The sequence below is a fragment of the Uloborus diversus genome, chromosome 7 (assembly GCF_026930045.1).
Source record: "Uloborus diversus isolate 005 chromosome 7, Udiv.v.3.1, whole genome shotgun sequence".
Lineage (NCBI taxonomy): Eukaryota > Metazoa > Arthropoda > Arachnida > Araneae > Uloboridae > Uloborus > Uloborus diversus.
The window spans coordinates 99,324,220-99,350,070 of record NC_072737.1 but is presented as its reverse complement, the minus strand read 5'-3'; the positions used below and the strand labels follow the sequence as shown (position 1 = coordinate 99,350,070).

At 35.9% G+C, this 25,851-nt stretch overlaps 1 protein-coding gene across 1 annotated transcript in view; it reads right to left on the bottom strand.

Annotated features, from left to right (window-relative positions):
• Nucleotides 1–25,851, bottom strand: part of LOC129226604 (acetyl-coenzyme A synthetase, cytoplasmic-like) — an 88,078-nt gene that overhangs the window by 18,373 nt on the left and 43,854 nt on the right. Inside the window, exons 4-10 of the mRNA XM_054861233.1 lie at nucleotides 23,414–23,486; nucleotides 18,063–18,138; nucleotides 16,139–16,259; nucleotides 13,069–13,184; nucleotides 9,335–9,527; nucleotides 2,672–2,805; nucleotides 299–431 (exon numbers count right to left, since the gene is read on the bottom strand). Of these exons, the coding sequence (XP_054717208.1) occupies nucleotides 299–431; nucleotides 2,672–2,805; nucleotides 9,335–9,527; nucleotides 13,069–13,184; nucleotides 16,139–16,259; nucleotides 18,063–18,138; nucleotides 23,414–23,486 (846 nt within the window). The remainder of the gene's footprint in view (nucleotides 1–298; nucleotides 432–2,671; nucleotides 2,806–9,334; nucleotides 9,528–13,068; nucleotides 13,185–16,138; nucleotides 16,260–18,062; nucleotides 18,139–23,413; nucleotides 23,487–25,851) is intronic.

Genomic DNA, 25,851 nt, shown 5'->3' with positions numbered 1-25,851 from the left:
CCTACCCGCTATGAGCCACCCTCCTCTACTAGTATGCTATACTAATCAGTTAAAGTTGCCCACTTATTTTCCTCACACAAAAGCGACTAAAAATGTTTGTAAAACACCCAGAAAATGTTAGAGTTTTAAAAAATCGTTGAGACACCAACCACTATTTACATACATTTGTTTGTGAAGTAGATCATCATTCAACTATAGCCTTGGCCTGCATTCACAATAATTTTCGGTGTTGTGATTCCTTTATCTTTCGTGTTCAGAGGCTGAAATTTAATTTTAATATTATCTAAGAATTACTTACCGTTTCGGTCTGCCAGAAGGTGTCTACTATAGGACATCTCCCTTCTCCGACCAATTCGTGGTACCAGAACCAAGCGTCCTGGTTGATAGGTTCGCCGACAGAAGCTAGGACCCGCAAGGAACTCCTGTTGTACCTGTTAAAAAATTGTGACACAAATCTATTACCTGTATTTAATTACATGTACTAACCTTTAGTCTATCTAAAAAAATAATACAGAATTTGGTGTATCTGTGTGTTTGTCGACCGCGTTCTGGCAAAATGCAAAGATACAGAAGAACAAAATTTCGGTTACAAGTTCTCTGGATTCAATTCTGATGCACCTCGAAGTGCTTTTCCCAAAATTCGAAAAACGAATTTTAAGCACAAATTATAATTTTTTATGCAATCTCGCCTTGACTTTTTTTCTTCGTCGTCCGAGCGAGTTTTAATTCGCGTAAAAAATGACCGACGCAACAAATGAATTAAATCGGAATATATTCCCAACTAAATAACGTCGCCCCCCTCCCCCGCTGCCCTGTTTCGAGCAAGTTTCGTACCTTGATTTTCCAAAACCATAGGTTCGTGTGCTGCACTCAAATACTCAATGCCCGTCAATTGCCGTCAACCCCATAAAGTTAGCGTAAATACATTCAATGGAATGCTGTACAATCAGCATCGCTTATGCAGAACACATACAATGGGTCTCACCTGCGCTTCATTTCTGTGTTACACCATCTCAGATGATTTTACGAACGCTATACTACAAGCAACACTTTGGATTCATGTTCTGGGTAGTCTGCACGCTTCGTTAGTCCACGATACCGATAGTCCAGAGGTTTCGATACTTCAGACCTCTGCGAACCCCCTCCAGAAAAATTACGAACTTCGCGAATTAACGAGTTGGCCAGAATGAAAGGATGATTGCCCAAATTTGGTGATTGTATGAAAATCTCAAGCGTTAAACGTTTATTTTCACTGCAAATGATTTTGCTGAATAAACGCAAGCATATTATGCACTAAATTTATAAAACAGTAGTACTCCGTAATTATTAAAATCGTCTGCTAATTATAGCATTTGATCTATTTCCGACTTAGCTTGAAATTTTGAATGTTGACTTTAATTTAGTCTTGAAAACTTTGGAGCAAAAGTTTTACTTGAAGTATAATATCGCAGCTGTAAAAATGTGCCTCTATGTTTGCATTTTGCTTAATATAGTTTTGTAACAATATGAACTTCATGATACATACAAAATCATTTAATGTGACGTGTGTTTACTTCCGAGAGTTCCGAGGGGAGGGGGTGGGCTGTACTTAACCTGCATGTACTTAAGCAAAAAAAATTTTTTGTTTCTCATAAATGTGCTTTTTTTAAAAATTAAAATATCGTTACTCGTCCTTCAATCTCAATTATATTTAACGCTTTAGCTGGATAGCACCGCGGACCCCCTGGCATGGACTCGCAGACACCCGGGGGTCTGCGGACCACAGTTTGGGAAACTCTGCGATGGTCACTACATGTGTGACGTCACTTTACAGCCGGAAATTTGCATCTCCAGAAGCGAATTACAATTTTGTACTTAGTTCATGTAATTAACAAAAACAATAAATAAATAACTAAACAAATAAAGAAATAAATAAAAACAAAGAAGATAAAAAGGGAAAGGCTCTTAAGTTTTTTCCTCAGCAAAGCGGCTCAATTTAATGATACAGTCTCGCCTGTTTTTCAGCGAAGTCGAAAGGACTTAATGGAAATTTCGTTTATAGCTGTAATTTTGTTTAAAAGGTTAACTAATGCACAATAAACCGTGAAGGAGGATAGAAGAGATTTCTTTACAGCCATAAGTCAAAATTTCAAGAGTCATTAAATACAATTTATTAGATCATCTGTAAAATTCTGAGTTTTCAGGATATTCAACTGAAATTTTTCTTAATAATTTGCTTTGTAACATTAACCTACGAAATTATGAAAGATAAAACTTCTATCTTTTGCACATGCGAAGCAAAAAAAAAAAAAAAAAAAAACTATTGTGGGTTCAGTGATTTTATTCTAAATTTCAATACAAAGTATTTTTTGCTATACTGCCATATTTCTTGTCAATTTGGTGAAATATTATGGTAAAATTTGCATGTTATAAACCAAAAACATGCTAAATAAACTGAATACATTTTATTTATAGTTTTTCCTAATACCCCCAGGATGATCCAAAATATCTTTTTCTTCTCTTCAATTAGCCATTAACAGTGATAAATGCATGCTTTTGTACGAATGTTTACTGGAAAGAGTTAACTCAAGCATGATCTTTATGTGATCTAAACTACATAGAATAATTCGTCAATTACTTAGAAATTTGAAAAATGCTTAATATTGAGAGTGTCCAGCTACTTTGTCTTTACCTGGTGACCTGTGCATCGTCGTATCGCATCAGAGTCCTGATTGCCGTCGGTGCTGTGTAGAACTGGGTGACTTTGTACTTCTCCACGATGGACCAGTACCGGCCTGCGTTTGGATGCGTTGGGATGCCTTCGTACTAGACAACAGTTAAAAAGGAAGTCACTTGAAAAAAGCGTAACAATAGGTTTCTATATGCCTTCAAATAATAATTTCTATTCCCGTTGCTATGAATTGAAAATCAATGCTCCAGTAAGAGCACTGGAAGATAGATAGTTTAATTTATGTCAAATTCCTCAATAGTCCTCTCAAGTATTTTTTTTTTTTGTGTCCCAAGTACGTTAATTCTAAACTTTTTTCTAAAAATTGGTGGTAACTGTAGTTTATATGGCAGGAGAACCTGTCAACACGGTGGCCTGGAATTAAAATAAAAAAAGTAATATTTTTTGCATGTTATTACATGGATGATCTCGTATCTCTCACGTTTTTTGCTTCTCTTGTAAAGTTTGCATGTTATGAGTTAGGTGGTTATTATTCTAGGCCATCGATTTGTTTTTGGGCAAAAAATTACACCAGTAGCTCTGGCAGGTACTGCTATACAGCACGATAAACTTTTGAATGACAGTCTATTTAAGGTTCGAAATTAGTGCGCGCTTTACTCAAGACTTGAATGAGTTCATTTACATCCATTTGCTTCTAATTGCCAGAATGTAAAAATTGGTCAGGTGTTCATTTCCTTAAATGGCAATCAACAACGTTTGATTGCCATTTGTGGCTTTTCTAAACTACTAACTGAAACTTACAAATTTTAGACGGTAACGGTTCAGTTTATTACTTAACAATGCTTTTCTTTGCTCAAGTACCATCACATATTAAACTCAGTGTCATCAAAATGAGACACTTGTGATTCTGCTAGGATCAGCATCATCAATGTAGAGCAGACATTTGCTGAGAACTGAACTGCAGGCTTCAATCATCTAATAGCCTAATCGTTCATTTATCAGAGCAAATGGCTGCTCTACAATGGTGATGGGGGGTCTTCGCAGAATCACAGATGTCGCATTTTGAGGACAGTGTTTTTAATATGTGATGGCATTTGAGCAAAGAAAAGCATTGTTAAGTGCTGAACCGAACCGTTACCGTCGAAAGTTTGCAGTTTCAGTTAGTAGTTTAGAAAAGCTACTTTTGTGATTACAAAATTTTACTGTACATCAAAGAAAGCCCAACTTAACTTTTATTGTCTCAAATGAACTGAAACGGAGTAAATTCCATCTTAAATACATTCCTCAAGATTATCTCGAGCATGTAAAAGATGAAGCTTTACGATGGACCACAGTTTAAAGAAAGTCACCTCAAGTTGATGACGTAGCACCTAGCAATCGATTGTGCGCTTTAGTTCTCGACGTTAACGACTGAAACATTTTGTTTTGGAAATGAAGGATCACGTTTTCATAATGAACGCAATCAATAGTGAACAATGTCGAAGATAATTATGCTGTTGGATAAACTAAACTTTTTAAGATATTAAAGCAGTGAAATACCTGTTTTGATAATTTTAAAAGTTGAAATAAATAAGTGAATTTAATAAAAATCGTCTTTATTTTGTGATTATTGTTATATCCGTGCCTGAGGTGTGCCGAGTGTGTTTAATTAACACGGATGCAACAAATACGAAAAATGGGTTTATTTACAAGACATAAATTATGAGCTGTTACTTTACACCGACGGATGCAATCGCCATGTTCTCGACTTCACACAGCAGTCCGGCTGTTGCCAACAGACTTTTGCTATATCCAACATCTCCCTCTTTTAGGACATGACGAAGTCCTTGTATTTTTGAGGCAGTTTTCTGGCTCTTTGTGGTCTGACTCTGTTCGGTACTGCCGCTACAGATGGATCAGCTCTCCCGGCATCAGATGAGGAAGAAAACTCATTCAGGAGAGATTCATCGATTTCTGATCGGTCGGCAGTAACGAAATTGAACCACGTTTCCTGATCAGGCCGTTCGGTTGTTCTGAACTCTTCAGTTAAGACCTTGGAGTTAGAACGTGTTACTGTGTCGTCATACCGGAGGCGTAGCTGATTAGCATGGGAACGGATGAGTCGTACTCTGTCATTTAATTCGAGAAATACGTTGTAAAGTACATTCCCTTTACGTTCGATTATTTTCCCTGGTTCCCATTTCCAGGTATTATTTAGTTACACTTTAGCATACACTAAATCGCCTTCCTTGAAGTTTCTATTTTCTGCTCCATGGTGCCTGTTAAATTGAGAATTTTGCTTTTCATTGATCCTGGCAGCTGTATTTTCAGATGGACGAACCAAGTCCAGGACAGTTCTTAATTTTCTTCCCAGCATCAACTCGGCCGGTGATTTGTTTCCAATGTATTTATTTGGTGTATACCGGTAAGTGAACAAAAATGTATTTACAGCTGATTGAAGGTCTCCTCCTTGTTGAATTTTCTTAATTCCTCTTTTGAAAGTGTCTACAAATCTCTCTGCTTGTCCATTTGATTGAGGATGATAAGGAGGTGTTGTACTTTGCTGGATACCATTTTGTTTACAAAAATGATCAAAAAGATGACTGGTGAACTGTTTACCGTTGTCAGAGACTATTGTTTTCGGTACTCCATATCTGGCACAAGTTTCTTCCATAAATTTTACAGTTGCCGGTGCAGAAATAGATTTTGTCGTGAAAATTTCTGGCCATTTGCTATGTGCATCGATAATAAGCAGGAAATAATAACCTTCTATAGGCCCTGCATAATCGACGTGTACTCTTTCAAATGGTTCTTTTGCTAATGGCCAAGAATGCAGTAATGTTTTGGTGGGTGACTTTCTAGAAATTTGGCATGGATGACATCTCTTAACGTAATTTTCGATGTCTTTATCCAAAGAAGGCCAAAATACATAACTTCTAGCATATGATTTCATGCGTTCCATTCCAGGATGTCCATTATGCAGCTCTTTTAGAATTCTGCATCGGAATTTCTCTGGAATAAAGACGCGTTCACCTAACATTAGGCATCCTTTTACAACTGAGAGGGTCTCTCTTCTGTTAAAATATGGTTTCATTTCTTCTGGAATTTTATTTTTCTGAGAAGGCCAACCATGTTCAAGAAATTCTATTACTCGTTGAGCTATTTTATCTTTTTTAATTTGAGCCTGAATAAGCTTGTGTGTTATGTTCACTGCTTCAACTGAGTTATCCAAAATTTGATTTACTGTTGTTTCCAAATGAACTGAAGCGATGACAATTTCTTCCTCGGGTTGAATTTGTGAATTAATTAGTCTTGATAAAATGTCCGCGTAGCCGAAAGAATCCGTGGAAATATATCTAATTTTGAAATTGTAGGCCAATAATGTGCAAACCCATCTTTGAAGTCTGTTTGCAGTATGAGTTGGAATGCCTTTTGGTGATCCAAAGATGCGTAAGAGAGGTTGGTGGTCAGTTTCTAGGGTAAATTCTCTCCCGTATATCATCTTATGGAATTTTGTTACTGCAAATATTAATGCAAGTCCTTCTTTTTCTATCTGACTGTATTTTTGTTCTGTAGCCGACAAAGTTCTTGAAGCGTGGAAAACAGCTTTTCTGGAACCGTCTGGAAATTCATGATAAATAGTAGCTCCTATTCCAGTGTATGAAGCGTCAGCTGCAACAATGATTGGAAATTCTGGGTTGTAGTGTGTTAAAAGAAGGTTACTTAGCAAAATTTTCTTTATATCTTCAAAAACTCGCTCGCATTTGTTTGTCCATTTCCACTCAACATCTTTTCGAAGCAGATTATCTAATGGTTGTCTGATTTTCTGTAGTCTGGGCACGAATTTTCCATAATAATTTATAGCTCCCAATACAGATCTCAATTCCGAAATGTTCTTTGGGGGAGGCATTTCCTTAATAGCTTGAATTTTCTTTGGATTTGGATGGAGACCGTTGCCATCAATTATGTGACCCAAAAATTCAATTTTCGGTAAAAATAGTTGACATTTTTCTGGACGAACGACAAAACCGTAATCTTGAAGCCTTCCAAAAAGTTCATTTAATTGCTTTTTATGCTCAGAAACAGATTTGCTTGCAACCATTATGTCATCAAGATAAGCACTTGTGTTTTTAAGTCCAGAAATCATTGCATCAATAATTTTCTGAAATTCTCCAGGTGCTTGTTTCACTCCTAGGGGTAATCTGTTAAACTTATAAAGTCCTCTATGAGTGTTTATAGTGAGCAATTTACCCGAATCTTCATCTACTTCAATTTGAAAATATGCTTCAGATAAATCTATCACACTGAAAATGCAATTTCCAGCTAAGTTTGCAAAAATATCATCTGGAACGGGTAACGGGTGCTTGTTCGTTTCCAGTGCATCATTCAGTCCTGTTGAATAATCAGCACATATTCGTATTTTCCCATTTGGCTTCTTGACGACTACGATAGGAGCTGCCCATGCTGAATAATCAATTGGTGAAATTATTCCTAACTTTTCCAATCGATCTAACTCTTCTTCAATTTTGGGAAGTGCGGCATAGGACACTGGTCTCTTGTTTCTGAATACTGGTCGAACACTTTTCTTTAATTCTAGTGTCACCTTTGTTTTTGTACAGCGACCTAATTCTGTTGAAAATACTGCAGGAAATTCCTTCATAAGTTGCGGGGTAAAATTAATGTCCGGAACTGAGCGAACACTGCAACATATACTTGAAATCGGAACGTCCCACAAATCAAACAGTTCGATCCACTGAATTCCAAATAAATTAAGATTTTGTACTTCTGTTACGAAACAAGTCCCAGTCTTCGTAGTGTCATTTATTGTTATTTGACAGTCAAATTTATGGGTTAACTTTACAAGATTTCCAGATGCACTGTTGGCGGAAAATTTTGTTTTGTTCGCCGTCGGTTTTCCTATTTGTTTCCACGTATCTTCGGAAATAATAGTAATGTCAGAAGCTGTATCGAATTGAAGTTTGACCATTTCATTATTTATTTGCACGGAAATGTATTTTCTTTTATCTTCAACCGAAATTTCATTTATGGCAAAAACTGCTTCTGTATTAGGCGAAAAATACTTCCCTTTCTTCTTCCGTCCAGCCGCAGTAGCTTGGCGTCCGCTGTTACAATATCCATCTTTATGCCCGATTCTGTGACATTTTTGGCAATGATGTTTTGAATAATTACAATTCTTTGCAAAATGCATTTCACCACAAAACCAACAAGGATATTTTGGCATAATTTGATTATCATTACGTGGATTTGGCGATGATTCACCAAGCTTTGCGCTTTTCTTTTTGTCAAACTTGGAAGCAGACGATCTTTTGTTGCGGGTTTCTTGAAATTTTTCCTCGCCAAATTTTGCTAATTTATCGTTCGAAACTTTATTAATTGATGATTTTGCTGAACTGCACTGTTGTATCATGGCTGCATCTTCTTTTAATGAAGTGAAAGTTTGGCATTCTTCTACGAGTTTGCGAATATCAACTGGTGAATTAGGGGATTGTTTATCCATTAATTGTAACAGTCTAGCACGAATTTCATAATACTTTGGTGCGTTTAGTCCACTTATGAAAATTAGGCATTTGAACTGTTCGATGTCCAGTTGATTATATTCAATATCCTCGCAATTTTTATTTACAATGCCTGCATATGAGGCGAAATCATCGAAGTCTGATTTTTTTATTTGAAGACAGTTGTATCTTTTGTGAAATACTGACTGTTTAAGACTAAGAATAGATTTCAATTGACTCACTGTATCGGCAAATGTTACATCTTTGACTTTCTTTGGAAGAATGTAGTTGACATATTTATTATACGACGGTAGATCCAATTTCCTTAAAAGTAATCTAACTTTAGCGGCGTCATCCAATTTAGCTGCATCGGTATTGAAAGTTTCTTCGTACCGTGTGTACCATTTATCGAATGTTAGTCCGCGATCTGCGTCGTAAATAAAGTCACTAATACCTTTCGCCAATGTTTCCATTAAAAATTCAACGTTATCAGGTCCATTGGACGCTGTAGTTGCTGATGGGCCTTGATGTTGGCGAAATGCTTCTTCCAAAAGTTCCAGCCGTTGATTTGTTGTAAATGCCAGCTGTGTTAGTTGCTTCAGTAATTCATCAGTGTTAGCCATTTTTTTTATGCTTGCAGAATTCTATTCAATTTAATAGTCCATAATTCGTGAAAATCCTCGTCGCCACTTTTGTAATATCCGTGCCTGAGGTGTGCCGAGTGTGTTTAATTAACACGGATGCAACAAATACGAAAAATGGGTTTATTTACAAGACATAAATTATGAGCTGTTACTTTACACCGACGGATGCAATCGCCATGTTCTCGACTTCACACAGCAGTCCGGCTGTTGCCAACAGACTTTTGCTATATCCAACAATTATCTCTAAAAACTGCTTTTATTTCCTCTTTATGTTTTCCGAAGCAAGATGACTGAAGTTTTCTGTCGTCTTTAGCGTTTTTTTTACAGTTATATCTTCTAAGTCAAAGATTAATTTGTGTTTTTCATGCTCATCTTCTGTTTTAACCAGTACTTTTCCAGTTGTTTCATAGCTAAGGCTGTATAGCTGAATGCTTCTTGTGGCATGACTGTGATATGGAAATGTGAAATTTTTTCTTAAAGTAGGTAGCACTTGAAATATTACAATTCGGAAGATAAATCTAACTTACTATGATGCATGTAGCGGCGTTGAGCAGAGAACCGTACACGATGTAAGTGTGTCCTGTGAGCCATCCGATGTCTCCAGTGCAAAAGAAAATGTCCCCGGGCCAGAAGTCGAAGACGTATTTGAAGGAAAGAGCCCCGTACACCATATAGGCACCTGTTGTGTGAACGCAGCCTTTTGGCTTACCAGTAGATCCGCTGAAAGACAAGACACAAGATAAGTAAAATATCAATCAAAAAATTTAATACGTTTCGTTTTGTTCGAATATTATTGTTCCCTCAACAGTTTGTGGAGAAGGGAGGGAGGAGAGGCAGACCGACAACAAAAATTTTTTCCATCACATAAAGCTGTTTTCAAAGTCTTAATTTTTCGAAAAGAAAAATAAAAGTTAATTAATAAATTTTTGTTTGTTCTTAGAGGTAGTTTTACGAGGCATTAAACCTCTTTTCAGCCACAAACCTATAATGTGTACAAAAGTGTAAAAGTAGAGTGAGATTAAGAGTGAGAAGTGCAGGGGTAGAAGTAGTCCTATATATCCTATATTTCCTATATTTTCAAAAAAATCATCAAAGGTGTCCTTTATTTCCTATATTTTTGCGAATTGTCCTATATTTCCTATATTCTCATAGTTTGTTATAAAGATTTATAGAAAATGACTATTGAAAAGTCTTTAGGTTACTTGATTTGATCTTTATCTCACAACTTGACAAAAGATAATTCAAGACTGCTTAAAAATGAGATACATAAGTATAATAATTTTTTTTTTTTTTGAATGTCTGCCGGCACCCGTCTTTTTAAATTGTGTTGTAAGTGTAGAGTATTTTTACAAAATTTAAAAATTGTTTTAAGAGGAAGCTTCAGTTATCCATATTTTGTGACAAGCTCTCCAAACTTTTGATAAAGCACTTTGTTAATGAATCCTCACTAACAACAAAATGTGGTGAAGGATCAGCCATTATTAATACAAAAAAAATCTATTTAAGTATTTAAATGTAGGTAATTATGCAAGAAAAAAAAAGAGAGAGATTAATATAGAATTTTTTTTGATTAATGGGGATTTGATGTACTTGGCAGAAGATGAAATGCTGATAAATGTTAGGCAAAAGTTTTTCCAAAATATAAATAATCAATGATTGTAAATAGTTGTATTAACTGGTAAATAGATTTCAGATTGTTTAAATTTGTTTTAAAATATTTTTTGTATATAAGTAAAAACTTATTTTCTTACTACATTATTCTTTCAAGAACAGGAAACGCTAATATTTTTATTTAGGTTTTTAAACTGTATGCAGTATGATTCATTGAAATCACTGATAATAATTGGAGCAAAAATAATTAGAAAAAATAAACTACAGCAGGCGCCGCTTAATGTGATCACGGTTAATGTTGTCATTCGCTTAATATTATCAAAATTACGAAGTCCCGAAACACTTTTTATTACTATGTGTTAAAAAAGTCGGATATTGTAATCAGTGCCTTGGTTTATTGTTATCATCTTTCCATCAAATTTCAATTTTCCCCCCTTTTTTTCTCCCCAATCAACAGAAATACAAAGGCAAATCCTGACACGTAGCTTCCAAGAAAACAAGTTCCCCTTTTACCAGTAAAGCAGAAGATTTTTCTCCCTGCTTAAACTGAAACCTTCACTCTAAACGGCCAAACATTTCCAAGATTTAGAAAAGGTGCAATGATTTAACTGTCAAGGAAAAAAATTACATTTTAAAACACTTTAACAATTTCACCGTGATGAGTCACGGAAGTGCTACAGAAGAACTGATGAGTGACGAGATTTAAAACAAAGTGAAGCCAAATTAAAATTTAAACAAAAAGTGAAACCGTGCCGGAAAAGATGGTGAAGTTGAATCTGCTTTGAAACTGTGGTGTGCGAATGTCAGGGAAAAGGATACGCAAGTACACGGTCTGTTAATGCGACAAAAAGCAGAAGATCTTGCTTTTAAAATGGACAAAAAAGACTAACTCTGTAGCATCGGACGGATGGTTTAATCGGTGGAAAAAAGAGCTATTCCATTCTGCTAATTTAGTAATTTAAAATTTAAAACTGCATTTAGTTGAGTCATTGTACTTTTAATTTGCAGCTGTAAAAATCAATGCTTCTTAATTGAAAGAAAAAATCATTTTGTACGTCCTGGATTATATTCGGATATTGTTATCAATCAGTTATTGTTATCAAACTACATTTGTCCCAAAGTGATCAAATTAAGCGGCACCTACGGTATGTATTGTTTATTTTTTCACATCAAAATCATTCATAAAAACATGTCCTATATTTGTCCTATATTTTTTGTGGAAAATGTCCTATATATTACAAACTGACCACTTCTACCCCTGGAAGTGTCTCCTCCCGCTCCCTTCATGGGTTAACCCAAAAGCACAAATAAAACTAAATTTTGTAGCATAACGATTAGCGGTTATAGGCGTGAGAAGTCAAAAAATATTTTAGTGCGTACAGCTAATTCGTTTTTTCCCATTTTCCAGGAAATTTTAATTTCCTTGCAGCATTTCTTCTTCAGAAACTGATTTGACGTGGTATTTAATCTTATAAGTGCAGAATTTTAATGAAAGATAGAGTGGGGGATGGGAGGGGTGGGGGGTAATCCAACCAAATTCATTACGGAAAGTTTACGAGTATATTTAAAGATGGGTTCAAAATGATACGGTGTCGTTTCCAATTGCTCAATGCCGAGATAACAAGAACCATTTTAGCGATTTTTTTTATATTGCGCATGAATTATGTTTATGTACATAAAAAATATGTTTAACCCAAAAATTAGTTAGTAATGATAACTTTAGACAAACTGCGCAAAGAGAAATTAAATAAAAGAACGAAGAAAAAAGTTGAAATGGAAATGTTTAAACTTTCAGAAAGTTAAGTCCCCCCCCCCCCCCCTTTTTTTAACTCTCATGACCAAATATTGCTCTCTGTCAGTAATCAAAGAATCCTTTTCCCCTACACATACATAACCTCCTTATTTTTCACCCTCTCTTTCTTTTAACTTGTCAGAAATCCTTATTCTATACTTGTTATACTGTAACTTAAAATGATTCAAATTACTGTAAAAGATTTCCATGGGTCAAGATTATCATGCGGCAAAATTGAAGCTTAGTGTCATGGACATGATTATCAATGGAAATTTAGCAGAAATTTCGAAACTAGACAGTATGAGAAGTAAAGGATTTACCTTTGAAATGGAAGCATAAATGATAAAAACCGACGTTACTAAAACACGAAACTTAAAACACATGTATACAATTTGTGAAGAAATATTTGCTCTATAATAGAGGTGATTTGATTATTAGATGTTCTTATAGCGTCTCTTACAAAGAAAGATATAAATCAAGAGCTTTCAATTCTGCCTTATACAGAAACATGCTATTTTGAAAATCAATCGATTTGCTAAAATACAATTTTACTGTATCCACAAATTGAATAAAATTAACGTCACAAGGAAAAGCGAATCCGCCTCCAAAGTTCGCTATGTGCAATAAATCCATCGACGTGTAATAGTAGCATGAAGACTGAACTAATGAACTCATAAATGGGTGAAATATGTGCGAAAATGATAAATATGCCAAAGCTTATTCATTACGTTAAATACTACGAAATTAAAGGTTGAACCGAAGTCTTGAATAAAGAAAACTCATAGCGGTAACGTTTTTTCTATTTCCTGAACAATTTATACAAATGCACAAAGCACCACGACGAAATGTAGATCTTACCTGGTATAGAGAGTGAAAAGAATGTCTTCTGCGTCCACCCATACAGGATCACAGACTTCGGTCGCCTTTTCCATTTCCTGATGCCACCACAAATCCGTCTCTGCATTCCATGATACCTACAGGTTTAGACGCTTTAGACATATATCATCTACACAGTGGAATCCTGTTACAACGAACTTCAAGGGACCACACATTTTGTTCTCTGTAACGGGAACTTCGTTGTAAGAGAATTCAAGAAATGTAACGGCAATTACATGAGGACTGAAAATTTATTTCGTTGAAACGGAAATTTCGTTGTATTGATATTCGTTGTAACGGGATTTCACTGCTTCTATTTCGTGAAGGCAGCAGAATAGAGGAAGCGAATAAATACGACTATGCCACAGGTCGAACCACCTTCCTTGTTTTTCATATCTACTTTCTTAGAGATATAATTTTGAACCTCTGAGGTCGTAATATTGGGAGCAAGTGCATAAATTATTGAATTTTCGTATTTGTAAATCCACTCATACTTTTTTAAATTTTTTTTTTTACGGGAAATAGGGACCAGGGCCGCAGAGAGCCAAGGCTGGCCCCTTGTCAGTTATATCGCCGGGTCCCTTCCGCCACTTAAAAAAAGAAAAATAGACGAAAGAGAAGAGGGGAAAATGAAGATAAAAAGGGGGAGATAAAAGGGAGATGAAAAGGAGAAAAGAAGAAAAGGGGAAAAGAAGAAAAAAGGGGGAAAAAGAAAACAAAAAAAGGGGGGGGGAGAGAAAAAAAATCTAAACTGCTCACTGGAAAACAATTAACTCCATTTTAATTGCCACAACAGCAAATACCAAAAGAGTAAATTTTACATAATCTTTACGTTCGCTCTTATTCGGAGTCCTCCTCCTTTTCTTTCTTCTATACTTTCCTTCTTTTCTTTCTTTCTTTTTTTTTACATTAGTGTCACCGTTCCCCTTCAAGGCCCGAGCCCCTAGTTTCCGACTAGGCTCACATGACCTCTTGTCGGCCTGATAGGGACAACGCAGAAAAACAATTCAAAGAGAGAAGAGAGATTACCGCATGAATGGTAAAGCATGATGTTTCCCTTTTTTGCAATTTGGTAAACGAATTACTTTGTTTGCATTAATGAGGGTGTCATTGAGTTGAGAATGAGGGTGTCATTGAGTTGAGAGAAAGTAAGGTACATAATTAGTAAGTTACCGCCTCTAAGCCAGGTCAAAGACAGAACTACATGTGATGTACCGACAACCCAGCCATAGCAGGGATGAAACTGCAGTATCTAGATTGGGTAACCAGGCTGTCGGTATATTGCATGTAAATGAGGTAAACAGTCCGCAATAACAACAACTTCAACAAGAAGAAAAATAATAAAAACTTATATACACTGGTGTGCAAAAATTAAGGACGAGACGGTTTTTTCAATATAACTTTATACAAAAGCTTTCCAAATCAACACATTTAATACCGTAAGATCCCCAATACGTAAGGACATGTGTAATGTAAGCAACACTTACTAAAAGAGAAATCAGAGGGATAAAAAGAAGCTTTATTGAAAAAGTAGCATGGAGCGCAATGCGACTGAAGGCCGAAACATTCCTGTGATGGGTGTCCACTGTCCAGCAAGAAACATCCGATCTTTAGTAGGGGATATGATCTCCCGGACTGCTAGGCAGGTTTCACAGCGTCTGCCCATGCTGAGAATGAGGGTGTCATTGAGTTGTTGAGGCATTGCTGCCCATTCGTCTTGCAGCGCCAATCGAAGCTCCCGAATCGTTACTGGTGGTAAGGTACGAACTGCTAAGCGTCTGCCTAGAAAATCCCATACATGCTCGATGGGATTGAGATCCGGAGATCGTGCCGGCCAATCCATACGTTCAATATCCTCACTCTCTAAGAGCTGTTCGCCAGCTACTTTGCGATGACATGGGGCATTGTCGTCCATGAAAAGGAACTGCGGACAAATAGCGCCTCTAAAAAGACGCACATATGGAAGAAGAATCTCGTTACATTAACGGGTCCCGTTGACTGAACGTGCGTCGAAGATGTGAAGGTCTGTACGTACGACTACCAAGCATGATGCCTCCCCAAACGAGAACACCGCGACCTCCATACCTGTCCCTTTCAATGATGTTCGAAGGATGATTGCGGCTTCCCCGCTCTCTCCAGATGAGTATGCGATAAAAATCGCTACTCAGACTGAATCTGCTCTCATCTGTAAAGAGTACTCGTCCTCATTCATTGTCTCTCCAATTCCGGTGTTCCCGGCTCCACAGAGAACGCCTTCTCTGATGGGCAGGCGTTAGAGGTACACACCGTATAGGGCGTCGTGCAAACAGACCCCCACCGTGCAGTCTTCTGGCCACGGTAAAACGCGATATCGGTCGTCCAGTCGTCTGTGTCGTGTGTCTAGCGATTTCTCCCGCTGTCTGCCGCCTGTTTCTTCTGGCCAGTAAGACAATATACCGGTCATCTGCGGGTGTGATTCCTCGTGGATGACCACTACTGAACCCCCGGATAGCTGTTCCTGTAGTTTGAAATTGTGTCCAAAGTCGTGAAACGATGCCACACTTGTCACACTGCGCCTTCCTCCAACTTCCCAATGATTCGACTTTGGATAAAAGCATCCAGATGTCGTCTAACAGATTGATTATTCGCCATTTCTCGCTGAGGCAGCAACTCGGTGTGATTTTAACTGCTATACGGCGTGCAATCTCTTTGCCAGAAATACTGATCTTACACCGATAACATGCTTTATACTACTCAGACACTCCCTCATTACGTCTGCCTGCATATCTGCGCATGTGCTACCGTACATCACCTTACTCAATCTCCTGATTGGTCTTTCTGTCCGCTCTGCCTCTTTGTTCAGCCGATATGCCAATTTTTCGACTTCGTCCTTAATTTTTGCACACCAGTGTACAAACAGCCATTTTTATGCATACATATAATGATTTCCTTTAGCAATTTTCTGTCACATATTCCCACACGTGGAGAAGATACTATCGGATTTCTTATACTTCCATAATGAATTCTGTTATGTAAAGCAATGACAAAGATTGTTGTAATGAAGAAGTAATACCTCGATATCAAATCCATTGATGATCTTCCTGTTGCCATTTGTCTGTCGGCCCAGCATTTTCTTCGTGGATTTCAGATTCATCTGGTGTTGCACTACGATCACAGCATTCAAGGAATGATTTCTAAATTGAAATAAAATAAGCAACTTTGAGTCTTTTGTCGATCGAGTCTATTGTCCGTTTTTCGAGAGAAGGCACTTCGCCCCGCCTCCTCGAACGCAAAGTTCCATTTTACGCGGGGGTGATCTGTAAGCAATCCACGCGCTTCTAAATGAGACAACCAGGCAGCCTTAACTTGGGCGTGCATTTTAATGTACACAAACGTCTTACTGTCCTTTACATCACTTGCTTCACTTGTCTGTTGTCACTTTAGTTATTCTTACATTTTAAAAACTGAAGCTTTTACAACAAAATGCTATGATCCGAATATACCTTCTGCCGAAAACAGCGAGATAGAATCTTCGGATACCACGTGATGAAGGAGGAGTCAAGTGCCTTCTTGTGGAAAACGGACAATAGTCATTTTTATTCAACTTTGTCGAGGAGACCGGGGAAATAGCGTCATCCTAAGGGAAACTTTTTTTTTTTGACCACGAAAGAGAAAGGAACATGAATGGTCCGCTTGTTCTGCAAGTAACGATTCACATATTTCATTAGAAAGTACTGATTTTAAAGGGTAATGACGAAATTTTTTGCTTAAGATATCACATTTAAATTTGTAATTTGTTAAGCAGAAAAAAGTTGTTCATTAATATTTTAAAGTATTATTTTTATAACATGTATGAGGCGTCACGTGCGGGACAAAATGACCGTTTTCCCGTTGAATGGCCAAGGTACTGAGCAAACCACACAAGTCCTTTCTCAACGATTTTTGGGAATTACCGAAAAACGTGTTTCTAAATAATCTTTTATGGAAACTTTTTTCACTAATATTCTTAAGAAAACGCTTTCAAATATAGGGAGACCAAATAAACCTGTAGTTAAATTTTAAAATTCGGACATGTCTTCATTTGGTTGGATCTGATGCCAATGTTTCTCTTTTATGAAAATCGCTAAAAGCGTTTAATTTATACTAGTAAATAAAGAAAATCAAGTCCTAGATTTTTTTTTTTAACAAGTTACTAGTCTATAAACATCGCCACAGGAAATATAAAAGAATCAAGACGACGTGACGAATAAAATGAAATATTTCAGCAGACCAAGAAACAATTTTCTAGTTTTAGCTATCATAAAACAAACTTAATCTCAAAATTAGTTAATCAAAACAGATTCTGTTATTTCAAGCAGTGACATGGCAAAAGAAATGTTTTAAATGGTTTCTGTTTTAATCATTCTGAACATCCAACAATATCAGTTCAAAAGTTTTATTCAAATTAGAAAATGAAGTCTCAGATATCAAGCAAAAAGCTAGATTAATATGATTTCATATCTTGTGATACTAGTATATAGCTGTTATTTGCTATTTAAAAAAGACTTACATACTAAAATAGTATTGTAGCTTTGTACGGACTTTGCCATACTAATTAATAGGAACCAAAGCTGTGTCCTTTGTAGAGTTGTACAAAATAAAATTCTTGGAAAAGCTTTCTTTAGGTTTAAAGTATCATATTGCAAACGTAAAACAGAGCCGAATTAGATATTTAAGTATGATTTGTGAAAGAAATTTGTTTGATGTTTTATGTGTTTTAAACCTTTTTATTTTACAGCAAGTAGTTTTTTAGGTCACATGAAGAAAAGCGGCCTTCAAATAACCTATTCACATTCGCGCTCCTACTGCAATTTGGTCGAGAGGATTATGGAAATACAGACATCTAGTGAGATTTTTTGTTTTTGTCACTCTAAATGGTTTTGTGCGGCACAGTGTGGATCAACTTTTGCTCCATGGACAAAACCGAAGCGACAGTGTGAATAGATCATTAGACATACTTGTTTTTGCAAATCTGTACTGTTTTATCGACGATGTTTTTCAGATGAACCAACTTTGTTCCTCGCCAGACACCATCTAAAGACAACGAAAAGAAAGGAAACTCATTATTATTATTATTATTTTGAAATATTAACGTTGCTGAAAACCTGTCGCTGTGCTGAAGTCGTTTCGCTTGTCCATCCCCGAGGTGGCTCAATGTCGCTTGTGGCAGGTAACACTTTATGATTTTAATCCTTTTACCCCTGTAGGACTTCCTGAATGTCCGGCTCCTTATCTACGGTCCCTTAAAGTTTAGACTGTGAGACAGGGTGGAATGTCTTCCTCTCGATGTCCTGTATCCAACAGTACCAGTATTGCAGACATTGCCAGTCTGGAGGGCATAGGGTTACAGACAGACAGACGAACACAGAAATTAATAGTATTACTAGCTGCGTGCCCGGCGTTGCACGGGCTACTTAAAAAATGAAAGAGATGTCCAACTGATGTTTTTGTATTATTCTGACATCAGTTTCTAAAGCGCTAAGGAGTAAATAAAACACCAGTAGAGCATATTTTTTGGCAAAAATCTCTTTAACGTTAATCATAGTTATCAATGATACAAGTTATGAGTATTTTCAATTAGCACAAAAGATGAAAATATATGCATTATCAACTATAATCAGTGCTCACGTTAAAATGAATTATATCTGATAGACTATATCTGAAATATTTATGGACAATTACATACAGCTTTTTAGATAAAATGACACGCACTTTTTGGTTGATTACGTGAAACTAAAGGACCAAGGCTAAATAAATACCAATAAGCCTTAATTTAATACCAAGTCATCAGATTCCAATTTAGCTTTAGTTAAAATCCTTAAAAAACAATCTTTTTTGTTCACCTCTGTTTCACTTATAGAATCCAAACAATCTTAATTTAACATGTTCTTTTAACGATACAAACTATATTTCAAAAATAGAAACAGGAAGGAAAAAGAGAGTTATTACAATACGAAAACTCACCCGTGTGATGGGAAAAAGTCCAACAAAATAAACATAATTAGTCGCACATCCTAAATGTACCAAAATATGTGGCCGGTGAATGATAAACTTACACTACAATCAATAAACATAGCGAAAGAAACAACTTTCATATGCTGAAAAGAGTTAAGAACGTTGAATGTAAAAAATAAAAAAAAGAACAAACGATAAAATAAAGGCTATGTCCGAATAGAGCAACCCATTTTAAACTAATTTAAAATGAAATTCTAGATGGAAACGTTGTTTTAAGATTTGGACAGTAGCCAAAAAAATCTCTTTTGAAATAATTATTAGAATTTTACTTGCTCACCCATATGCAAAATGGCAGCAGGAAAGAAATAAAAATTCCTGAATGACGTTATGTTAATTAACGTTTTAATTAATATCTTCGCTAATTAAAGTCTCACAATTTCGAGATTGGTCCTATTGTTTTCTTTGGAAAATTTGAAATTGATCGGTATCTCGTTTGACTCCCGATTCGCAGCGGTTCAGAGAACATCGATCTTCAGACGGACAGACAGATATACGGACGCGAACAGATTTTAATATTATAGTGGATAGCTAATGGATTTTATCATGTGAATAAAAAAAAGAAGCAATAATTTGATGGTTTCAAATACATTTTGTTTATCAAAGACCGAACAGAATTTTCAGATAGGTCTCTTAAAATGTACTGACTGAACGTCTGAGAAAAATCCCTGCGTAGGTGGAACAGTGATGTTAATGTATATGGAAAAAGAAAATGTTCGGGATAATTTAGTTCTTTACAAGAATAAAGAGGAGAATCAACCTCTCATTATAAAAGTGATTAAAATATTGAGGGAAAGTGCCATCACTAGAGATGAAAATAGTTTCATGTAGATGATGATAAAGCTCAGAATGATGAAGGGAAGTTTATATTTAATAAAAACATTCAATTAACAGTGAACAATAACGAAATATTAACACAGCGATATTTAGATAACAATTCGGAAATCTAGCGTAGCGACATCAATGCGAATATTCTTATTAATTCATAAACAACTGAGTGTTGCCACTCAAAGACAATATTTAATAATCAAATAATAATTGACCTTATATTCAGATCTGTTCTTAATTCTCGGAGTATAAAGAACTCGAGAGAAATATTTAAAAATTCGAGGGAAATACTCAAAAAACCCGAGAGAAATACTCAAAAACTCGACGACTTGTTGAGCAATCACGATTGTTTATTGTTCTCATTTGACTGTTTTAATGTCCTATCTTTCTATTTTCCCACCGCCACCCTCCGCACCCTGTCACCGTCGACCGGCTCCTCACGATGCTGCTCCTATAGCGAAAGCCGTCTCCAGGTTGCATCCATGTCCTACACACACGCACGCACACACACACACACATACACACAATTACCCACACATTCATGCCTGCACACTGACACAAACACATATGCCTACACACACATACACATACCCCCCCCACACACATTCATATACACAACTACCCACACACTTATGCCAGCACACAGACAAACACACATGTCTACACACACATACACATACCCCTACACACAAACGCACATACCCCACACACAAACACACACGCCTACATACATACACTCGTGATTTCGAAAAATATAATTTGAATTCAAGATGTCAAAATTCAAATTAATTATTTTTTTTTTCTCCTTCATTCCATAGCTCTACCAGTCTTCCAGTAGTAGACGGCGAAGATAATTATTTAAAACTAGCCGCCTGCGGCGACCAGCTAGTCCGCCTTTTTACGCTATTCGCGCCAGAGTTGCCGCCTTCGGCGTCTGCTTAGACAATTTAGCGACAGTATTAATCAATGTTTTTCTCTTTTATCTCAATATTATCATTCGCCTTTTTACACCGATGTTGCCGCTTTCGGCGGCTGCTTAAACAAATTTCGTGGCGGTATCAATCAATCTTTATCTATGTATATCATTGGTGGTTTGAATAAAATATTTTCTAGATCTATCTCCAGTTCCGTCGTTTGGAATATTTTTAAAGGAGGGGGAGACACAAACTACGTACTCTTCATGCAAATTTTGTCGAAAAATAACAAAAGGCACTTCCACTTTTTTGTGAAAGCATTGTTTTTTCAAAGTCATGGTGTGTGTGTGTGTGGGGGGGGGGGCACTGACACCCCGTTGAAATTCCTTAAATGACGGGCATGCCTCTTTCTTGCTGTCCATCTGCTATATCGAACTCTATATTTGTCTATCTATCAATCTATACGATCTGCGCATATCTACCTCCTGACAGTACAATCTTTTTTTATTTATATAAGTATTAATTCGAAAACAAAAACATTTTTTGTCCACTCAACCTCTATCTATCTCTGTATCTACCTAACCTAACCGCCAATTCGTAACAGAAACGAAGATCATGCAAAAAATCGCAGGCTTTATTTATTGAATCAAAATAGCCTCAAAAATAAAGGCTCTATGTTCCCCGTAGTGTTCAAAAAGTAACGCTTGCAAAAAAAAAAAAAAAAAAAAAAAAAAGGTGAAGAGAAGGCAAATGATTTCAGTTGGATCACGTGATGAGGTAAGCTCGGAACTCAGCCGGCAAGCGAACAGCTCGCGTTGTGTTCTGCCATTAAAAAAATTGTAAAAAAAAAACTATTGCGTATTTTTCAAAACTTTTTTCTTCTGAAGGGGACGGAATGTTTTTACTATTACCAACTAAAATTTTAGAATTGAGGGTTCAATACTTGTCGCAGGATGGGTTCCGAAAAAAACTAAAAACAGAAATAAATGTAAAATAAAGGTTTTTTTAAAAATCTATAAAAAATACAAAAATTGCTCTATCTTCAAAATTTTTTCATTCATCATAGTTAAAATTAAATTTCCTACACAATAGTACAAAAAATATCCGTCTGGCGCGATTGGTTCGGGATCTGTGAGGTCAAGAGTACTAAAAAGTGCTAAAAATAACATAAAACATTAAATAACTTTTTTTCTAATTAAAATATCAAAAATCGAAGCCCGAGGTGCACATTTTCAGCAAAAACTGCACCTGTGTACCAAATTTCATCTTTCCAGGCCTTACCGTTTTCCCAGGATGCGCGCCACAAACACACACACATACACACACAAACATCTTGTTTTATTATATGTATAGATAGATAGATAGAAGATTGATTTTGGAAAGAAAAGAGGCGGAGGTAGGTCATGCTGAGAATCGTTTGCTGCCGTTCGGGCAAAATCAGCAACTCGATCATTCCCAACATCTGTTCGCTAAGGTAGTAAATGCCAGTGCCTAACAAGACTGAGCGATTCTACTCCTATGAAGTTGGATGAATGCAACAGGACATGGATTAATTCAAAAACAATGTTCGTAAGGCAATAATTGCTTATCATATCAATGCAATTTTACCCCAGCAGCTCTGACAAAGATTAGACATAGCTAATTTGGCAATTGTTCGGTAGTCATTAAAAATCTGTTGAGTTAGAGCGATTCTACTCACATTCGTTAAAAATGTTTGAAACTAACGTTTCTACTGACATATCTCAAGTTCTATGAGAGCATAAATTAATTTTTAAAAAATCAAGTATTTTTTAAAATTTCTCGATAGTTCGTGATCTTAACCCTTTTTGGACAAAGCAATAATCTCAATCTTCATGAGACTGCTTCTAAATATATAACGTTCCTTGGTCTCCAACCGGCCTCTGATTGTTGAATTCTGAAGCTTTGGAGCTCATAATTTTTAGTTTCTATTATTTTTTGTTCTCGTTATTTGAATGATTTCTGCATGTTTTTTGTGAAGACTGGAAAAATACTGAAGAGTTGTGTATGTATATAAAGTGGTTGAGTGTCTTACGAAGATGATGAGTTTTTGATTTCATGTCTGAGATTTTCAGTCTGAAACCTTCCCAGAAGTCATTACTGAGAATCAATTATATTGCTACAGAATATTAGCCCCTGTGTGAAGAAACTCAAACACTTTTTTCAACTCTTCATTACTGTCCTCTTCTCCACTGAGAATCTGTAGAAATTCAGATAACCTCAGCAGAAAAAGAAAATCAATTTTTAAGGTTGCAAAATTATTGATTCCAAAGCTTCTGAATTCCGAAATAAGATATTCTATTAAGACCAAATAGGGTCAGCCAACAAGCAGCAATACCGTGAAATCGGAGATGAGTGCCTGCAGCTGAAGATTAACCAGAAATGGTCTTGAAGCCATTTGCGTCGCAAAAAAGTCTGAGAGATATCTTTTTTTTTTTTTTTTGCACAAAAGCATTTTGAATGGAACACTGCCTGATGCTCAGAAAAAATACAGTTTTGACGGCAATCGATAATTTATGACAATCGGATAATCTTACCTGCGGTGATTAATACTCGACAATTTCCGTCCAGAATTCTTTCTGCAAGAGATTCTGCGGAATAGCCCCCGAACTGGAAGGAAGAAAAAGTCATATTCAAACTGTTCGATTAAAAAAATTCAAAACATAAGAAAGTACAATACATTAAAAATTTTAAAGCAGCGGAATATGTGATGAAATGTGTTACTCACGTAGTTTAACTGGATTTGATTCACGTAAGCATGAGTTCAAGGGTTGAACCGTGAGGATCATGATCCCCATCAGGAAAACTAAAAATATTTTGAGAACTTGCCGAGAGACGTACTCTATTTTCGAATATTACACTTACGACCATCTTCTGATTTGTGTAATTGCATTTTAACTAGATAGTCTTAAATTAAAAAAAAAAAAAAAAAAAAAAAAAAAAAAAAAAAAAAACGGCCTTCAAAGAACAGCAAGGAACTAAAAAGCAAAAAAAAAAACTGATTACACTTACATTCTATTTCCTACCCAAACATAGAAATGAAATTTATTTTACAATTCCAACACAAAAATCAACCAAACTAAACACCGAATTATAAAATAAACACTGATTTAAATTACTATACGATGAATTATTTTAAATATCTAACTAATTATATTCGATCTCTTAATTTTTAATAACCTTTTGAAGTCGGGGCCTCCTATAAACTACTATCTAACGTAACTAACAACCCACCGAATCCTGAATTAAACACTAATTTATCTTATAACGAATAAATACCTTTGTGCTGAAAATTCAAAAAATCAGTAATCCAACGTCAGAAAGCACAAATATTTGCAAAATATTGCAGACACGTGTTTCGGTGTTACAAGGAACACCTTTTTCAATGCAAAGAAATGTGAGCTTCTGGATGAAAAGTCATCCGAGAAAAGGATGACTTTTCATCCAGAAGCTCACATTTCTTTGCATTGAAAAAGGTGTTCCTTGTAACACCGAAACACGTGTCTGCAATATTTTGCAAATATTTGTGCTTTCTGACGTTGGATTACTGATTTTTTGACTAATTTATCTTAACACGAAATTAGTCTTTAAAATTAAACCTACTCAGTTACGTTAGGTAGTAGTTTATAGGAGGCCCCGACTTCAAAAGGTTATTAAAAATTAAGAGATCGTATAGCTAGGTGTTTAAAATAATTCATCGTATAGTAATTAAAATCAATGTTTATTTTATAACTGGGTGTTTAGTTTAGTTGATTTTTGTACTTGAATTGTAAAATAAATTTCATTTCTAGTTTCAGGTAGAAAATAGAATGTAAGTGTAATCGGTTATTTTTTGCTTTTTAGTTCCTTGGTGTTTTTTGAAAATGTTTTTTTTAATTTAAATTTAAAAGTAATTTATTTTTTGCTTTTTAGTGATGTAAACATAAAGTAAGGTCGTAGGATAGAGTATGTGGTACATGACGTTGAGGCCTTTCTTTCGCGCATGTCGAGTAAGAAAAAGTCGAGCACATGAGTCTGAAAACAACTAAGATGAGAATGATAAAAAAAGAAATAGACCACCGCGTCTCTTCCGATACATACTACATAAAAAACCGCATGACGAAATCATAATCTACTTTTTTGAAGTTGGTTAAAAATCGTCCGTCAAGGTATGACGGGTGAAAATTGCTTCTACTTCCTTTGCCTGCTGGGTCATATTTTGAAAGTTGAAATTGTTACCCTAATTCCAGTGGATTAAGCCTAAACTCCAATAGGTAGCGTTCATTGTTGACCATTTTTTCGTTTCTTCATTCCCCTGAAATGAATCTTACCAGTAAAACAGTTAAGTTACCGGATCGAGTTCAACCTTGTCACAATAAAGCCTTTCCCTGCATGACAAACATTACCAAAACGCATTCTCAAATTATCATGAGTTTCATTGTTGAAACGCGTGGGTTCCTCGATCATCGGCTATTATTAATATGAGGATTATGACTCTTTTCAAAAACTGCAGCCGGATCCGCCTCTGTCTACGCTATTGCTAAAAAATCCTGCAAATACAATGTTTTCTTTTCATTCAGTATTTTGTAACAAACAATTACAAAACAAGAATAAATAAATTTTATAATAAACTTTTTCCTTTTGTCATAACCCTAACGAATCTCCATTATCGTGAACGTATGTTTGACTAAATAAAACTAGTCCTGAGTGTCCCCTACACATTGTTGGAATATCTACATCTAAATGGGACCCAAGCCATTAGGCCATAATCGGAAGAAGTATTACACCGATCAAAAACATCCATATCCTGGTCGAAATCTAAACCCTCATCCACGACCCGACAGTAGGGTGGTTCGAAAAAAATCAATTTTTTTGTTTCGGAATTGCGTTACCTTTGAAAAGTTGTAGTTTGGTATCCTCAATTGGGAAAAATTAAAAAAATTCTAATTTGACATCTTTAATTCGCTCATGAGGCTGAAAGTTTGAAAAAATATGT